The sequence below is a fragment of the Sceloporus undulatus genome, chromosome 1 (assembly GCF_019175285.1).
Source record: "Sceloporus undulatus isolate JIND9_A2432 ecotype Alabama chromosome 1, SceUnd_v1.1, whole genome shotgun sequence".
NCBI lineage: Eukaryota > Metazoa > Chordata > Lepidosauria > Squamata > Phrynosomatidae > Sceloporus > Sceloporus undulatus.
The window spans coordinates 320,945,010-320,960,369 of NC_056522.1; the positions used below are offsets into that span (position 1 = coordinate 320,945,010).

The following is a 15,360-nucleotide window of genomic DNA, read 5'->3' on the forward strand; positions in this document are numbered from 1 at the left end:
GAAGCAACATGCTAGATTTCAGCATAAATGCTACTTTTCAGATAAGGCATCTGACAAGTAAAGGTCAGCTGCTGTAAAAATCCAAACTACCCGAGTATGGATTTGGATTGTGGATATACTGTTATCTTTAGAAGAACTTCAGTTTTGATCATGAATTCGAAAACCTAGTATAATAGTAATATAAAGTTATATACTGGCTTTTGCTGTGTATAGTGTCTGCTTTTTAGTAGCATATAAATACTACAGTGTGAGCAATAAGTTATGCACATATTTTTAATTAAAACTAACAGGTATTCAGTTACTCCACAAAAGAAGTTATTTGCCTATATTTGCATGCAACTGAAACAACCAAAACTGGAAACTCCAAACAGCCAACAGAGACTCTGAACTCAGCCAGAAATTACAATTAAAAAAAAAAAATCAACACTAATAAACAAAGGAGCTTCACCATGGTAACTTTCTGGTACAGATATGATCTACTCATTAATTAATTGCAGCCAAAACCAAATCCACTAGGGAATGTGGTTTAAGTTACAAAATCCTTTTGAAACAAACCTATTTGGGCTTCCCAATTTCTTAGTTGGCATTTCATGTTGTGTAGAGGCAGTCAGAAAACCTAAAGCACAGAATGAGCTCAGGCATGCTAGAGAGGTTAAGAACAATAAAAGAGTCTTTGGGGGGTATGTTCACAGTAAAGAGGAGGAAATGGTAGGGCCACTGCATGGAGAATAGATGGAGAAATGCTAACATGGGACAGAGAAAAGGCAGATTTACTCAACACCTTCTTTGCCTCAGCCTTCTCACAAAAGGAAAGGGGTGCTCAACCTGAGGAAAATGGAGCAGAGGACACAATAGGGAAAATGCATCACAGAGTAAGTTAAGTGTGGTGGATTCTCCTTCTTTTGAGATCTTTAAACAGAGGCTGGATGGCCATCTCTCAGGGATGTTTTGGTTGTCAGTTCCTGAATGGCAGAGGGTTGGACTGGATGGCCCTTGTGATCACTTCCAACTCTATGATTCTACTCCATTCTCTACTCCAATGTACAGCCAGCCCTCCACATTTGCAGCTTTGGTGTTCACAGATGTGATTATTTGATTTATCTGTTCTCTCTAGGAATCTCTAGTTCCTCCAACTCAACTCTTCCAGAGGCTGACCACAGAGTAACACTGGAGGACCTAGATATTTCCTAGAGAAAATAATGCTCTAGGAACTTATAAGTCCTCCAGCGCAATTCTATGGTCAACCTCTGGCAGATTTTGACCACAGAGTTGCGCTAGAGGACCTAGAGATCCTTAAAGAGGTGTCACCTCAGGATAAAAAAAATGTGGCTTTTTAATTTGCAATTTCCACTTTCATAGTGGTCGTAAACCCCTAATCCCAGCAAATGCAAAGGGCCCACTGCACATAGAGAATATACGCTTTTAAAAGACGAGGCATAAATCAACTTTCAACTCCGAGGCAATACCCAACTGTTGGTCAAATCTTATTTTCCTATAATAATTTCGGGATTACTAAAACTGAATCCTGAGTAGTCCCAATTCAATTGTACAATTTATTATTAAAACACTCTGTTTTAAGGTTATCACCCCACATATATATCCAGAAAATAGTGCACAAGTCATTTTATTAAGATCACAAGTGGCAAAATGCTGCTCTAACCTGGTCAGTAGGAATAGTCATGTGAGAGTTTGGTTGGCATTCACCTCCAATCTACACAAAAGTTTTCAGTGAACAGTGGCATCACTTGTCCACTTACTTTGAACAAAGCGAAGAAACCCTACAGAAAATTTAAACAATTTGCAACTTCCCCAAGTAACTTTTCAAGAAACTGGGAGCAGAAAACTGCTAAGAGACAAGAAGACACAGCATCTATATGGAATTGCTCTGAGTGCATATTAAACACGACAGCATTATAACACCATATTAATAGAACTGATATACGTATATTCAAAAATGGAGCTTGTGCACATTTACTACCTTTTATGTTTCAGATTCTTGGCTGTCTGGCCAAGAATAACACAAGGAGAAACTTCACATTTGTGTTGTTTGTATGTGTACGTTTATGCAACGGGGCAATTCCACCACTACCTAGTTTTTTACAGAAATAGGGGAATTGCCCAAATGTGACACAAGCTTTCATTTTTAGTTCTTTTCAACAAGAGAAAAGTCTATTCTGTAATTGTAATGAGGATGTATGTACAGAGATTCGTCAGCTGGAGTGCTTTGCAGACCTCCAGCTCTTGGAAAAGATTTCGTATCAAGGACCAGCACTGATGGCCCATTCTACAGAGCTGACTCGGAGAACAAAAATTGTATAATACTGTTGCAAACTTCTTTAGAAATCAAGTTTCAGATGTCTGGTAGTTAGCTGCCCAGTATTATGCTTTGTAGGCCATTTCACACTCTTGTTCAGTCAGAAGCATGTTAACCCTACAACCAGCTCTGCATCTCCTCATCATACCTCTGTGGTTCAATGAAAGGTTTGTCAATTGATCGGATCATTAGCTCCCCACAGTATACACATTCAGCAGCCACAATATCATCAATGTCAGCTTTCATCTGTTCACGACTTGGTTGGCCCTTTCCTTGACCAGTTACATCTGTATCTTTAGGGCGATGGTGGGATTTGGAGGGTTGGCTTGTCGCTGAAAGCTTCTTTTGAAGGTCCTCCAGCTTAATTTGCTTATAGGCAGGCAGGTTTGGATAAACTACCTGGAGAAGACAATCATAATGGAACATGTGGTCACAGAGAAAGAGATAAAAGGGACGGTTTAGAAGTGGAAAGTCACAGGCTGCACATTTTTCCTGGGGTTCCACAGAGCCATATTTGTTCCTCATCTCCTGAATGTCCTCTCTGATCCTTTTGGCACTCTGTGTTGCTTCCTCCATCTCTGTCTTCAGCTCTTCTATGTGTTTGTTGTAGGCCTCAAGGGAATTGCAGATGGCTTCCTTGAAGTGATCAATAGTGACAAAGTCTGGGAAAAAGGGAAGGACATCTTCAATCTTCAGTAGTTCACAGCTAGAAAGGCAAGCCATAGCCTTCTTGACATCCTTTTCCTCCTGGACTACATGTCGTGCAATCTTCAGCCAGAGCTTCTTTCTCAGCTCTTCATCCTCTTCAGGAAGGTCTGCGCAGGACTTTGCCATATCGACATCAACCTGGGTGGGGGAAATCAAAAAGGAAGAAAGAAGGGAAAGGAGACTGTTACCATATTCTGCCACTCTTATTGCAAAATATTTGTGGGAGGGCACTGCTAGGGCAACAGGAGCATAAGAATCAAATGCCCTTCATCTATTCCATTAGATATTAGACGCTGTTCTTAGTAATCACAGGTCATTTTGAAAATATGCCTGTCCAGAGGTGCAAAATTGAAATGAGTTGTCTTTCCACATTGGTCTCATTTTTTATTTTAATCCTGACCCTCTGACTGCTGTGCTGAGTGGCACTGGCTTGACTAAGTGGGTCCACACTTCTGGATTTGTTTTCGGCTTTTTCCCATTTTCCCATTTCCACACAACTGCATACATGTTGTGCTGCTATTTGGGATTTCCAGGGGAGTAGGAAGAGGTTTCCCTAGCAGTTTACTTTCTAATTTTTTCCCATTTCAGCAAACCCCAAAATTCCTTTTAAGGATGCTGATATCTCTCTCTTCTTTCTGCACAGTGACATTGTGACTACACAAAAATTAGCATGCATCTTGTTACAACAGAAAGATTTAGTTACATCTATGGCAGATTTATCAATGACTACTATTTTCAAGAGCTAAATGGGACCTATTTCCAACTGCCAGATACTGGGACAAACAATGGAATAGTTATTGCCTTCTGGGTCCTGCAGCTAAGAGTGCTAACCTCAGTTACGCAAAAGAAAGCTGATCAAGGCCATTCATATGCTAGAGAACCGGAGCTAAGACCCTCGTGTTTTCAGATCTTGGATTACAGCTCCCCAAATTCCATTCACGTTGGATGGAAGATTCTGGAGAGTTGTAATCACCCCCTCTCAAAAGTAATGTTCTAAGCTCTGCTTACTTTTCAAGCTGTGAAGATGACAACAGTTTTTCCTTGTTCATTCTGTCCTAGTCTTTCTTCAGCATCTAAGCCTCCCTATCTTTTCAATGAAGACTTAAACTTTCAAGAACTTAAACTATCTTGGAAGCTGAAGGTCTGATTGTTCATATGGTAGCACACGTACCTGCAAAGCTAGATCCACAGCTTCCTCATACATTTCCATAACTTTGTACACATGTACGCAAGCACGGTGATGGCCATGTTCAGCACAGAGACGAAGTGCATATTTCAGGTCATAGTGGATGTTGTCAGCATATGTTCCTGCTTGTTCCAGGTATGATAACAGCGAGTCAGGGCGACATGAAGCATAGAGGGACAATAGGTAATTGTGAATGGCCTGCTGAGTTTCCTTCAGCTCACTCACACAGAACTCCATGTATCGAATGGCTTCATTGACCTGCTGGGTGCTCCCACTCTGACTGTAGTTGACCAGGGCAGGGATGAGGTTCTTTGCATCCAATTTCTTGCCCATTTCAATCCAAGCATCCACAACCTTCTTAGGGATGTGATGGATCAAAACAGGAGAAAATTTGTAGAAGAGATTCTCATCCTTGATTTTCGAGAGGACCTCTAGTGCTTCATTGTAATTTTCATGCTGACAGTAATGGGCTATCACTCGCTCATAATCATGCATTATGACAGCAAAGTACACCATATGTTCTGTGTCTCCATGACTTGCCAACAGCTCATGAATGGTCGCTCGATTGTTAAACAGGCATTCTTTATTTCTGGGGCTGCCCAAGAAGCTGCGGAACTTATCACGAGTCTTCTCATAGAGATCCCGTTTGGAGGCATCACCTTCTAGTATACCCAAGCGATTTAAATACAGCTCTGTTAGCCAAGTGGTCAACAAGGTGGTCTGAGTCTTTTCGGACTGCTTCAAGTTAGCTAGTTTTTTAATCAGGAACTCCATCAATGCCTCTTCCTGCTGGGCTTCAATAAACTTAAGGGCAATCTCCTCAAAATAATTCTGGGTCAATGCATAACATTTTGCACTGTCCAGGTACCTCCTGTTCTGGAAACAATATTCTGCCTCCTTTGCCAACACAGTATCTAAACACTCAGGACGGTCTTTGCAGTATTCTTTGGCCAAATCAAATTTATTAATATTCATATACATCTTCCATACATCACGGGACTCCCGCTGTACATTATACCGAAACACTACCTTTTCTGTGTGAATCCAGATCTGCCCAAATGAGGGATCTTTGATCATACGCTTCAGGGAGCCAAACTTTTCCAAGAACATGTCCTGGAAGACGACCTGTCCATTCAGTGTGCACACAGCCTTCACATGATCAGGAAACAGCAGCAGAAAATGGAACTGTGTGAGCACTATGGAGATAGGCTTATTGGCTACTGCATCCACGTCAGAAGGATATTCCCAGACTTGCTCATCACTCAGAATAGAGTCAGGACGTCCATAGTCCAGTGACCCATACAGAACACCATTTCCCATCATCCAAGAAAAAGAGCTTGGAGAGGAACGAAGCTTTGGAGTGTAGAAGGCTATTTCGCTGTAGCCAAGGCTGGCTGGAAACTCCCGAAAGCCAGGCAAATGATCTGCTGGCATGCTAAATATTGCACCAAAGGCCTGCTGTTCTGATCCCTCTGGAATCTTGCCAACAAACTGGAAGAGCCTCTTGCGGGTGGTGGCAATGATGAAGCATTTACCATCAATTCCTCGCTCGATCTCAAGGCAGCAAACCGGGGCAGGCCCAGCTTCTTCTTCCAGGTTATAAATGAGGCGGAAGTATTGGTCAGGGTTAGTGCCAAAGAGGCTCCCTTCGCTGACTGAAATTTCAGCCTCATATATGTGGCCTTGGGCTGTCCCAACCAAAATGGGGCCTGTGTTCATCTCCGTACCAAAGAACTTATTCCATCCAACACTTTCAACCAAATGACCTTTCCAGCGGGACAAAATGCGCACCTTCTGAGCACTTCGATTCAAATAGAGGCACTCACTGGTATTCAGGGCAATAATAAGATGAGAACCTGTAAAAGAGAAATTGATACAGAAAATGAGATGATTATGAAAAAATACATCATAGTAAGGAATTGATCCTCGTCTCCCTGGACATATCCTCGAATGTTGAGGGAGGTCCCATGAATTAATGAATTTAACATTAGCGGAACATTAGTGGAAGCTAGAGGTACCTCCTTTAATATATGAATTTAATAATTAATGCAGAAAATAAAAAAATAAGAGAAATGGGCAGATTAACACCTAGGATAAATAACAAATCAATTCAGAAGATAGAAAATGAGTGACTACCAATATTAGAGTACAGGAAAGAAACTTGTGGAATAAATAAAAATCTTTTTTTGAACTGCTAGAGAATTAAGACTCCAAAGGGGTGGAGTATTAGTAAAAATATTAGGGAAAAAACCACAAAGAAATGAGATTACTGGCCTTATTTAATGGAAAGAATAAGCACAATCAAGAAAGAGATAAAGAGTTATAGGGGACTGGTATAGGTAATCAATGAGCAAAGGGAAACTATGAGGTTAATATGTTGTGATGTATAATGTATATAACTTAAATACAGATGAATGACAGTATATATTCATGCATTGAGGTTAACTAGGAAAGATAAGATGCCGAATGCAGAAGGGTGAACGGATTGGAAGTTATGTAAGAAGATGACAAAGATTATTTCACTTATGAGCAAGATGGAAACTGCACCACTGACCTTTATTTCAATAAAGTTTTAAAAAAAATTTAGGCAAGACAAGCATAAAATATCAGAATAGCAAGATGATAATATTTGGTATAAGCGCTCCCCCTGCTGGATCAGAGCAAAACCACATCTACACTAGAATTCAGCTTAGCCGTGGGCCAACCAGTCGCCGGTGGGAAGCCCTTAGGGTGACCATGTGGGTAACGGGACTATCCCACTTGTGCTCCCTAAAAGCTGATATGTGAGGGATACTGCCTCTAGTACTGGAGGGAATACAGTTCCACCAGCCACACGGCAGCTCCATCCTCTATCAGTCTATTTCATCTCCTTTAACACAGAGCCCAATAAAAACATAATATGAATCATATAAAACTCTTGATCATTTTATTCCACATTTGTTACTCAGTTGTTTCAAATGAACAATGCCATAAAAGGACCTTCCTTCTTATTTTTAAGGATGACACCCATGACCCTGCAACACTTCATGTAAGAAATTTTACAACTTTCAGAGACTAAGGAATTTACTTTTTAAGCATTTTATACTGATTTGTACAACCATTAATAGGCAATATTATTTGGAATTTGGTCCTTCTGGTCTGAATAAATGCGTATTTCCTAAACAGAAATGTTCACAGCTAGCCCTAAAACCTTTGATAAGACCCTGTTTTAAGTTATTTAATAGTTCCTACGCATTAACAGATATGAATCTACATACTATGTCTCTAGCATTACCAATCGGACTCATAAATAGCTGTTTTGATAAGGTTAGCAAACATCCTGTTGCTAAGCCCCTTTTTGTTCTCAGACCTTACAGAAGCAAACAAGAGTTTATCAGAATATACCACCCTATTAGAGGCCTTTTAATCAGAACAAGCATACTGAAAGAATACATGTAAGCCTAGGCAGTATTCAAAAATAAAAGGCAGAAGGATTGTTTCAAGCACAATGAAAGAGGTGAGAAATTCAAAAACTAATGCATTATAAACACACAATGCATCACACAAGAAATCCTAAGGAAAACACTTTATATTGTTGATATACAAAGAGAATGAGGGGTCAGTCTCAGTAGAATTACTGGGGTTGGCGTCACCCAGTGTAGTAACTCATGGTGTCACCCACCCATTCATCTCCTCCCATATCACACCACACAAATGCTGATGATGTGAAGCAAAGGCTTTCACGGATGGAATCCATAGTTTGGGGGCATGCGGCTGTGTTTCTAAAAGAGCTTATTCCCCAGTCACTCCCATGCCAGCATTCTCGGAAGATGCAGCCACAGATGCTGGGTGAAACGTCAGGAATAAACTTTTCCAGAACACGCCACATTGCCCAAACCCCCCAAAAAATATAAAATCCTGAATGGTGTTTTTTGTACTAAGGTTACTTTAAATCCTAATTCCCATATAACAGACGCGAAGGTATGTAATAGTTGTGACCAAAGAACTAGCAAATTTAAATTATACCTTTAAATGACAATCCCATTCACACCTAAATGTATTATATGTACATTTTTCACATGGTTAAGTGAAAATAGATAGTGATATGTTTTTAAAGACAATATTAAAATAATTTTAAAAACATAATTTTTATTTTTTTTAAAAATTAACTTAAAATTTAACTAACCTGTGGCCTCACCTTTCTCCTCCCACTGAGCCTCACCCCATTCACACCATTTCCGCAGTGTTTTAAAGGGAGCAGGCAAAGGCCACAGCCCGTTTTTCCAAAAGGCAGATGTCTGGGGAGCAGTGGTATCATCCTCCTCCCTTAGTGTCACTTGGTGCAGCCTGCAGTCCCTCTTCCACCCCCAGACACCCCTGGCCAGTCTTCTAGATACAAAACAAAATTACATGTTTACAGCATTTAGTAAAGATGGCAAATAGCACTTTATACCTCCTCTCTCATTTTACCTGTGTGGTCCAAAAACAGCTTGTGAACTTTGGCTCATCTTTCCGCCAAGCTCTACCTGGTTAGGCTCATGCCTTGGCAAGTCAGTCTACTAAAAGGGGAAATAAACAAATGCTAAATGCAAAGAACAAGAATGGATGATGAAACTTATTGTTGACAAAACTCAGAAGACCATTTCACACGCAGCATATCTAAATGGATCTTGTTTTTTGTAAAATAATTTTAAGTCTGTGATTAACTCAACAAAGAAGACATTATCATTTTAGAGACTATGAACTGCAAGTTCCATGCAACCTCTTTCCAATCAAAAGAGATTTTTGGTATCCAATCATTTTTTGTGTAGAATACACAGAAAATTATACCTACAAGGCTGGCACTCTATGGCACAATCATCTGAAGAATTGTGGAAAAGTTGCCAATTTTCATAGAATGGTAGAGTTGGAAGAGACCTCAAGGGTCATCCAGTTCCAAGCCCTGCTGTGCAAGAACATATAAAGCAACCCCAAAAGGCCATCCAGCCTCTATTAAAAACCTCCAAAGGAGACTCCACGGTCATCAGCTCTTATCGTCAGGACGTTCTTCCTAATGTGGAGGTGGAACTCTTTTTCTTCTAGTTTGGTTCCTATGGGCCCACCCTCTGGAGCTGCAGAAAACAGCTTGCTCCAGCCTCAATATGTACCCCTTCAAATACTATACGGGCTATCATATCACCTCTTAACCTGCTCTTCTCCAGGCTAAACATCCCCAGCTCCCTAAATCGTTCCTCAAAGGCATGGTTTCCAGGTTGTCACTAATATTGCATTTTCAGTTTTCTGAACATTCTGGTTTCCTCCCCCCCCCCCCCCCACACACAACACAAAGAAACCCCCAAACTGGAAAATCCTCTCCCCCCCCCCACTTCAAAATTTCTGGAAATTTGACACTTTTGATTAAAACATATTAAGGGCAACCTCAAAATAAATGATTTGGAAGCCTATCTGGAATCAAAATGAATAAAGAAAAAACACAATGATAACAAAAATATGAAGTGAGGAGAACAAAAAATATCCGAAAAAATCAGGAATTAGTGGTAAAGAGTTAAAATCTTGGGAATTTGGATTACAAACAAAAATATTGAATTGTTTGAAAATAATTATAAAAGAAATGGACTCAAATAAAAAGGATATGCAAAGAGGAATCATTTGGAGGTATTATTACTGGGTAGAGTGGCAATCATTAAAATGATATCTCCCAAAATGATATTCTGTATCAAAAGTTGCTATAATTGTAAATGAGAAAGTTTTCAGGAAGGGAACAGGGATATAAAAGATTTTTTGTGGAAAGGAAAAAGGGCGAGAATCAAACATCAAATATTGAAAAAAGAAAACGTAAAGGCGGATGTGCACTTCCTGATTGAAAATTTATTTTTGGGCCTGTGGGCTCATGTGGTATGGGATTGGATCAGGTAGAAGACAGGAAATTATTAGTATTGAGTCATGTAATATGAGATACGGATGGCATGCTTACTTATGGTATCAGAAACAAGGAGTTAACGTTGATTTTACCCATCATGTAATCCGAAGCCTCTGCTAAAAGTTTGGAATAGAAAAAAAAAAGGTATTACAAAGATCCCAATGTGGCGTCCACACAAGAGGCTTTTCTAAGTAGATGGGAAAACGATAAGACTGTTTAAGATATAAGGAGTTATTAAAAATAAATGCTCTAGGTAAATAGACATAAAATCTAAGCAGAATTAGAAGGTGAGGGGAAAGACATACAGTGGTTTACATATTTGCAAATAAAATCCAAATTCAAACAGGACAATTCCAAGGAAGGCTTCGAAAGAAGAGAAACGAAATTGACAAGGTATTTGGGATAAAGAAAAGGGAAAATTGCAAAAATAATAAAATATGATATCTCGGAATAGAAAAGGAGTATGTAACTGATAATATGACTAAGTGGGCCACAAGACTTGGGCATACAATAGTATTGAGAACTGGGAAAAGCCTGGAAGCAAACAAGGTAAATTCACTGTGGCACAAGATCTCAAAGAAAATTTCTTAAAAGTGTCAAACAGAGTGGTATACACACCGGTGAAAATAGCTAAAATATACAATTGGGAACGGACAAGTGTTGGAAATGCAAGACAGAAGAGGACTCATGTTCAATGTGGTGGGGATGTGTAAAATCAAGAGCTTCTGGGGAAAAAATACACGCCATGATACAAAAAATTTTGAATTTAAGTTCCCATGTCCCCAGAAATGGTATTTATTAAACATGACAAATTTGTAGGGGTGATTCAACTCAAAGATATATGGAAAATGATACTTTATTTGTAACGGCAGCTAGATGTTACTGGAAAAAATTGGAAAAAAACGAAAAGTTCCAAATACAGAAGAAGGGTTAAAGAAAATAAATTGAGTTAAGAAGGGACAGATGGACTGATACTGAATGGAAAAAAAGAAGAGATTAGCAATGGAACAACTGGAGACTTTCTGAAAATACATTGGAACTTAGAGGAAAGTTAGGCCCATAATAGTTATGGGTGCAGGAGGAATGTGGTTTTGAAGAGTAATAATATACATATATATATATATATAATATACAGACATATAATGAAAAAGATATAGACTGAAATTGGTAAGCAAGGAGTTGGATACAGCTCAATGATTGTAATTACGGAAGAAACGGTCATTCATAGAAGATGAATTATTAAATTCCTTTGTTATTCGTAATAAAAAATAAAATAAAAAAATAAAGTGCAACCTCAAATGCATAACAACTTATTTCCTGGCACTTGGAGATATGACTGTTGTTCAAAACTGAAGTACAGTTCTGAGAGGTCAAATTAAGCAGTAGCTCTTTGGTTCCTGCAATACTGACTGTTCCACAATATTGCACAACTGAGAACAAGCTTGAAAGATGAGGGGGGTAGTTGGATACTTCCCACCACACCACATTCAGACATTTCAATAAAAGGATAGGATAACGAAAGTCTGCACCAATTACCTAAAAAGTATGTCTTTCCAGACTCATACACAGTTGGTTAGAGGAGACAACCAGGCTGTTAATCCTCTCAGGGAGGGGTGAATCAATCTCTGTTTGTTTAAAAATTGGGTGTTCCTTTTCCAGCGGAGCTTCACATACCCTTAAGGAAACAAAAGGAAAATACTAGTTTAAAAAAAAATTCAAACATAAAAGAATCCAAGTTCAAACTCTAGCTCTGAAATAGATGATAAAGACAAACAACAACTGAAGACCATCATAACTTTATGTCCTGTTATTGGCATCTCCTCTGACAGTCTGGTTTTTATTAGAAGTGTAGGAATTTACTAAAACAGGTGAGATTGTTTATCTAGCCAGATAATTTTGTACATGCTAGCCCCCTAGAGGACCTGAATGTAGGGAGCAGATTGCACTTGTCTGAAAACTAATCACAGCCAATGGAGCATTTTAAATTTGGGGTAAATGATCCCTCCTAGATGTACCATTAACCAATATGGCTGCTAAATTTGAACTAATTCAGGTTTCCAACATGGTATAGATGTACAGCACAAGGCAGAAGTTTAGCTTTAAGATTACAAGCACATACACTACCATCTTTAAAAGTCTTCCATCTCAGGAAGAGACATAGCTGGTCTAACATTGAAGCAGATACAAGCATCCCTGGCCGTCTAAGCTATAGAAGCTTCATTTGAAGTATGTAGCAGAAAGCACGCCCAGACTTGTGAAAAACTGTCTTTCAGGGGGAGTGTAACTCACACGCACAATGGTTGACCACAACCCAAAACCCAGGTTTAGATCCCAACAATAAGCACCTCCACTGTCTGTAATCAACTTCAGTTTGTTTTTCTTCAATCCAATCCATACCTGCTCCAGGCAGTCATCCAAAGGAGACACACTATCCTTAGCTGACGTTGTTTTGATAGATACATATATATTTGGGTGTTATCAGTATAATGATAGCACTCCGCCCCAGGCCCCAGATGATCTCTCCCAGCGATTTCATGTAGATGTTGAACAGCACTGGGGATAGAAGGACTCTTGTGATATACCAGTAATGAGATATTATTGGAGGTCTTTTACTAGACAGATCAACAGTCTTCCAAGTGGGGGAATAATGAAGGATAAATGGATGTGAAGCATTTGGCTATGCCTTTTCGGGGCAAATGGTCCTTTTCCAGGATCACAGAGAAAACTCAATTTGTAATTAAAATGGAAAACAATGCCAACATCTTGAGTAGAGAACAAATCACAGTTGGGTCTTTAGAGAATAATATAGGAGTTGTCATATTAAGGCACAGACAACTTAAAAACAGAATTTTTAAAACCTCATTAGTCCTTCACAGGTACCAATTTTCTTTGTATAGCTTTAAAACCGGCAAGTCTTTTTTTCTTCTAAGCAGACAACAAGCCGGGACATCTTCATTGGCAACACGCACCCAAAAAAACTGATAAAGATTCAGCAAATATGCTCAGTACTTCACTATTGAAAACTGTGCTACCTGCTTGGCTCTGGCTTTCCCTTACCATCTTCTGGGATGAGAAGAATTACATTGAAGTCAGTGGTTTTCCAAACTTTGACCTCCAGATGTTTTGGACTTCAACTCCCAGAAGCCCAAGTCAGTTTGGAATTCTGGTAATGAAAGCCCAAAATATCTGGAGGACTAAAGTTTTGGGGACCACTGCTATACGCTTGGGTTCAGATATCTAAAGGACGATAGCTCTTTTTATGGGACAGATATGGTAGCAGAAATGGGTCTAGATATTCTTCTGTCCCCCCAGATTCTCTAGGCTTGAGGGGAACAAGAGAAAGCTTCTTGGGAGTTCCTCCCAGTCTTTGTTTGAATTCTCTTCCTAGTATAGGCCCAGATAGCTCCCTCCCATCCTCTCCATTTGACGGCTGACAACATTATTGTGTCACCAAAGCATGTAGAAAACTGAATGGGATGAGCTTTTAATGAGGTGCTGTGGTATGGTTTTTGGTTTGCACCATCTTTTAATTAATTAATTATATTTTTCCCATGTTTAATGTTTTACTTTTAATGAATTGTTTAACTGCTTTTTAATTTATACTTTTATCAAGTTTTGTGCAGTGTTTTAATCTGAGCGTTTTTTCCCCTATGTTGTTAGCTGCCTTGAGTGTAATCCTTCTTCTCATGTTGTGTCCAAAGTATCCAGCTAAGTTTTTGAAACACGTTGAATTGAAAAACATTGAACTGCCCTTTCTTTTTTGGGTGAAACACATTGAACTGCCTTCTTTTTTAAGTTCCTTGGGGAGAAGGCAGGATATAAATTTATAAAACAACAGCACAGCTATTAACAACTACACTGGGACTAAAGGGTTTAGCCCTGAGACTCCAGAGCATTACTCTTTAACAGAAACTTTGGCACAAGAATTAGAAATACATTGAAAGAACAGAAATAGGTTCCTACACCATAAAAAAAGAAGGCAGTTCAATGTGTTTCATTCAACGTGTTTCAAACTAAAGCTGGCATACTGTTGGACACATCATGATAAGGAATGGATCACTGGGAAAAAAAATAGTAAGCTAGGAAAGGTGTGCGAAGTAGAAAGAGAGGCGGATTGCTAGATGGAGGAACCTAATAAAGAGATCACAAGGATGAGTTTGCAGGAACTGGGAGAACAGGGAGCCTTGGAGGTGCCTCATCAGCAGGGTCGCCTGGGTCAAGACGGGAGGGGAAGGCAGTTTAACAACAACAACAACACAAAAGATGTGCCCACAGGAGAGGTGGGGAACTATGGCCTTCCAGAAACTCTTTGGACTTGGACTTGGGTTATTGCAGATCTTCTGAATTAATCTTTCAGGCAAGGCGGCTGCTAATGCAGCTGCATAAGGATCTGCCTCAGAGACTGAGCTTCGCATGCTAAAGAGAACGGTTATATAGAATGAAAAGTTGCAGAGAGAAACACCCCCTTAATAATATGACTAAGCTCTCATCCTCTCACTGATAGTGACGGACATTATGTTTCACCAATGAGCCAAGCAGGGGGTGGGCAACTGAGGCCCTTTAGTCTTTTTCCACGGCTGCTCCCATTGGCCCAGGACAGGCAAGACAGACAATGCTATCCCTGGCGAGGATTCCTCCTATGTTCCGCTATGGGCAAGTGGAGGGAGGCTGGAGCAGGGGACCCCCTTCGTCTCACGCCGTGTGGGGGATGCCCAGGCGGGCGCGGTCTGCGGCGACGAGGGGCGAGTGGGGAGAGCGAGGCCACGTAATGGTCGCAGAGGAGGCCATGCTGGGGCCCGCGACCCGCCGCAAGAACAACTCCAGCTGCCCTCGTTCCGCTCTGGCAGAGGCCTCTCAGCTGACAAGGCAGCACAGGGAGAGCCTTCCTGGGTCGGTTCTATATGTTGACCAGGAGAGGGTTCCTATCGAGGGCCCGCAGGAGTAACCTCACGGCGTTAAGGTCAGGCTGAAGGCTGTAGAATTCTGGGAGTTGGGGTTTGGTTGTGGGGCTCTGGGCCCACACAAACTCAACTCCGAATTCCATAGCCTTCAGCAAGAATTAAATCAGTGCCAACTGGGTTGTTGCTCCAGTGTGGATGCAGCCTCTCTGACAGAAAGGCTTATGTCTCACCAACTACAGTTTCCCGAGAGTTCCACATACACAGGCATAGCTAGATATGGGGGCCACAGGTCCACACTCTGTATTATATAGGGCTGCTATTCCACGGTGTTAGCACACTGCACTGTGTTGCC

The 15,360-nt window shown here is 40.4% G+C and overlaps 1 protein-coding gene across 1 annotated transcript in view; it reads right to left on the reverse strand.

Annotated features, from left to right (window-relative positions):
* Window positions 1-257: 257 nt before the first annotated feature.
* Window positions 258-15,360, reverse strand: part of VPS18 (VPS18 core subunit of CORVET and HOPS complexes) — a 31,032-nt gene continuing 15,929 nt past the window's right edge. Inside the window, 4 exon segments of the mRNA XM_042445178.1 lie at window positions 258-3,160; window positions 4,194-6,064; window positions 8,658-8,692; window positions 8,694-8,729. Coding sequence (XP_042301112.1) covers window positions 2,432-3,160; window positions 4,194-6,064; window positions 8,658-8,692; window positions 8,694-8,729 — 2,671 coding nt within the window. The 3' untranslated portion in view covers window positions 258-2,431.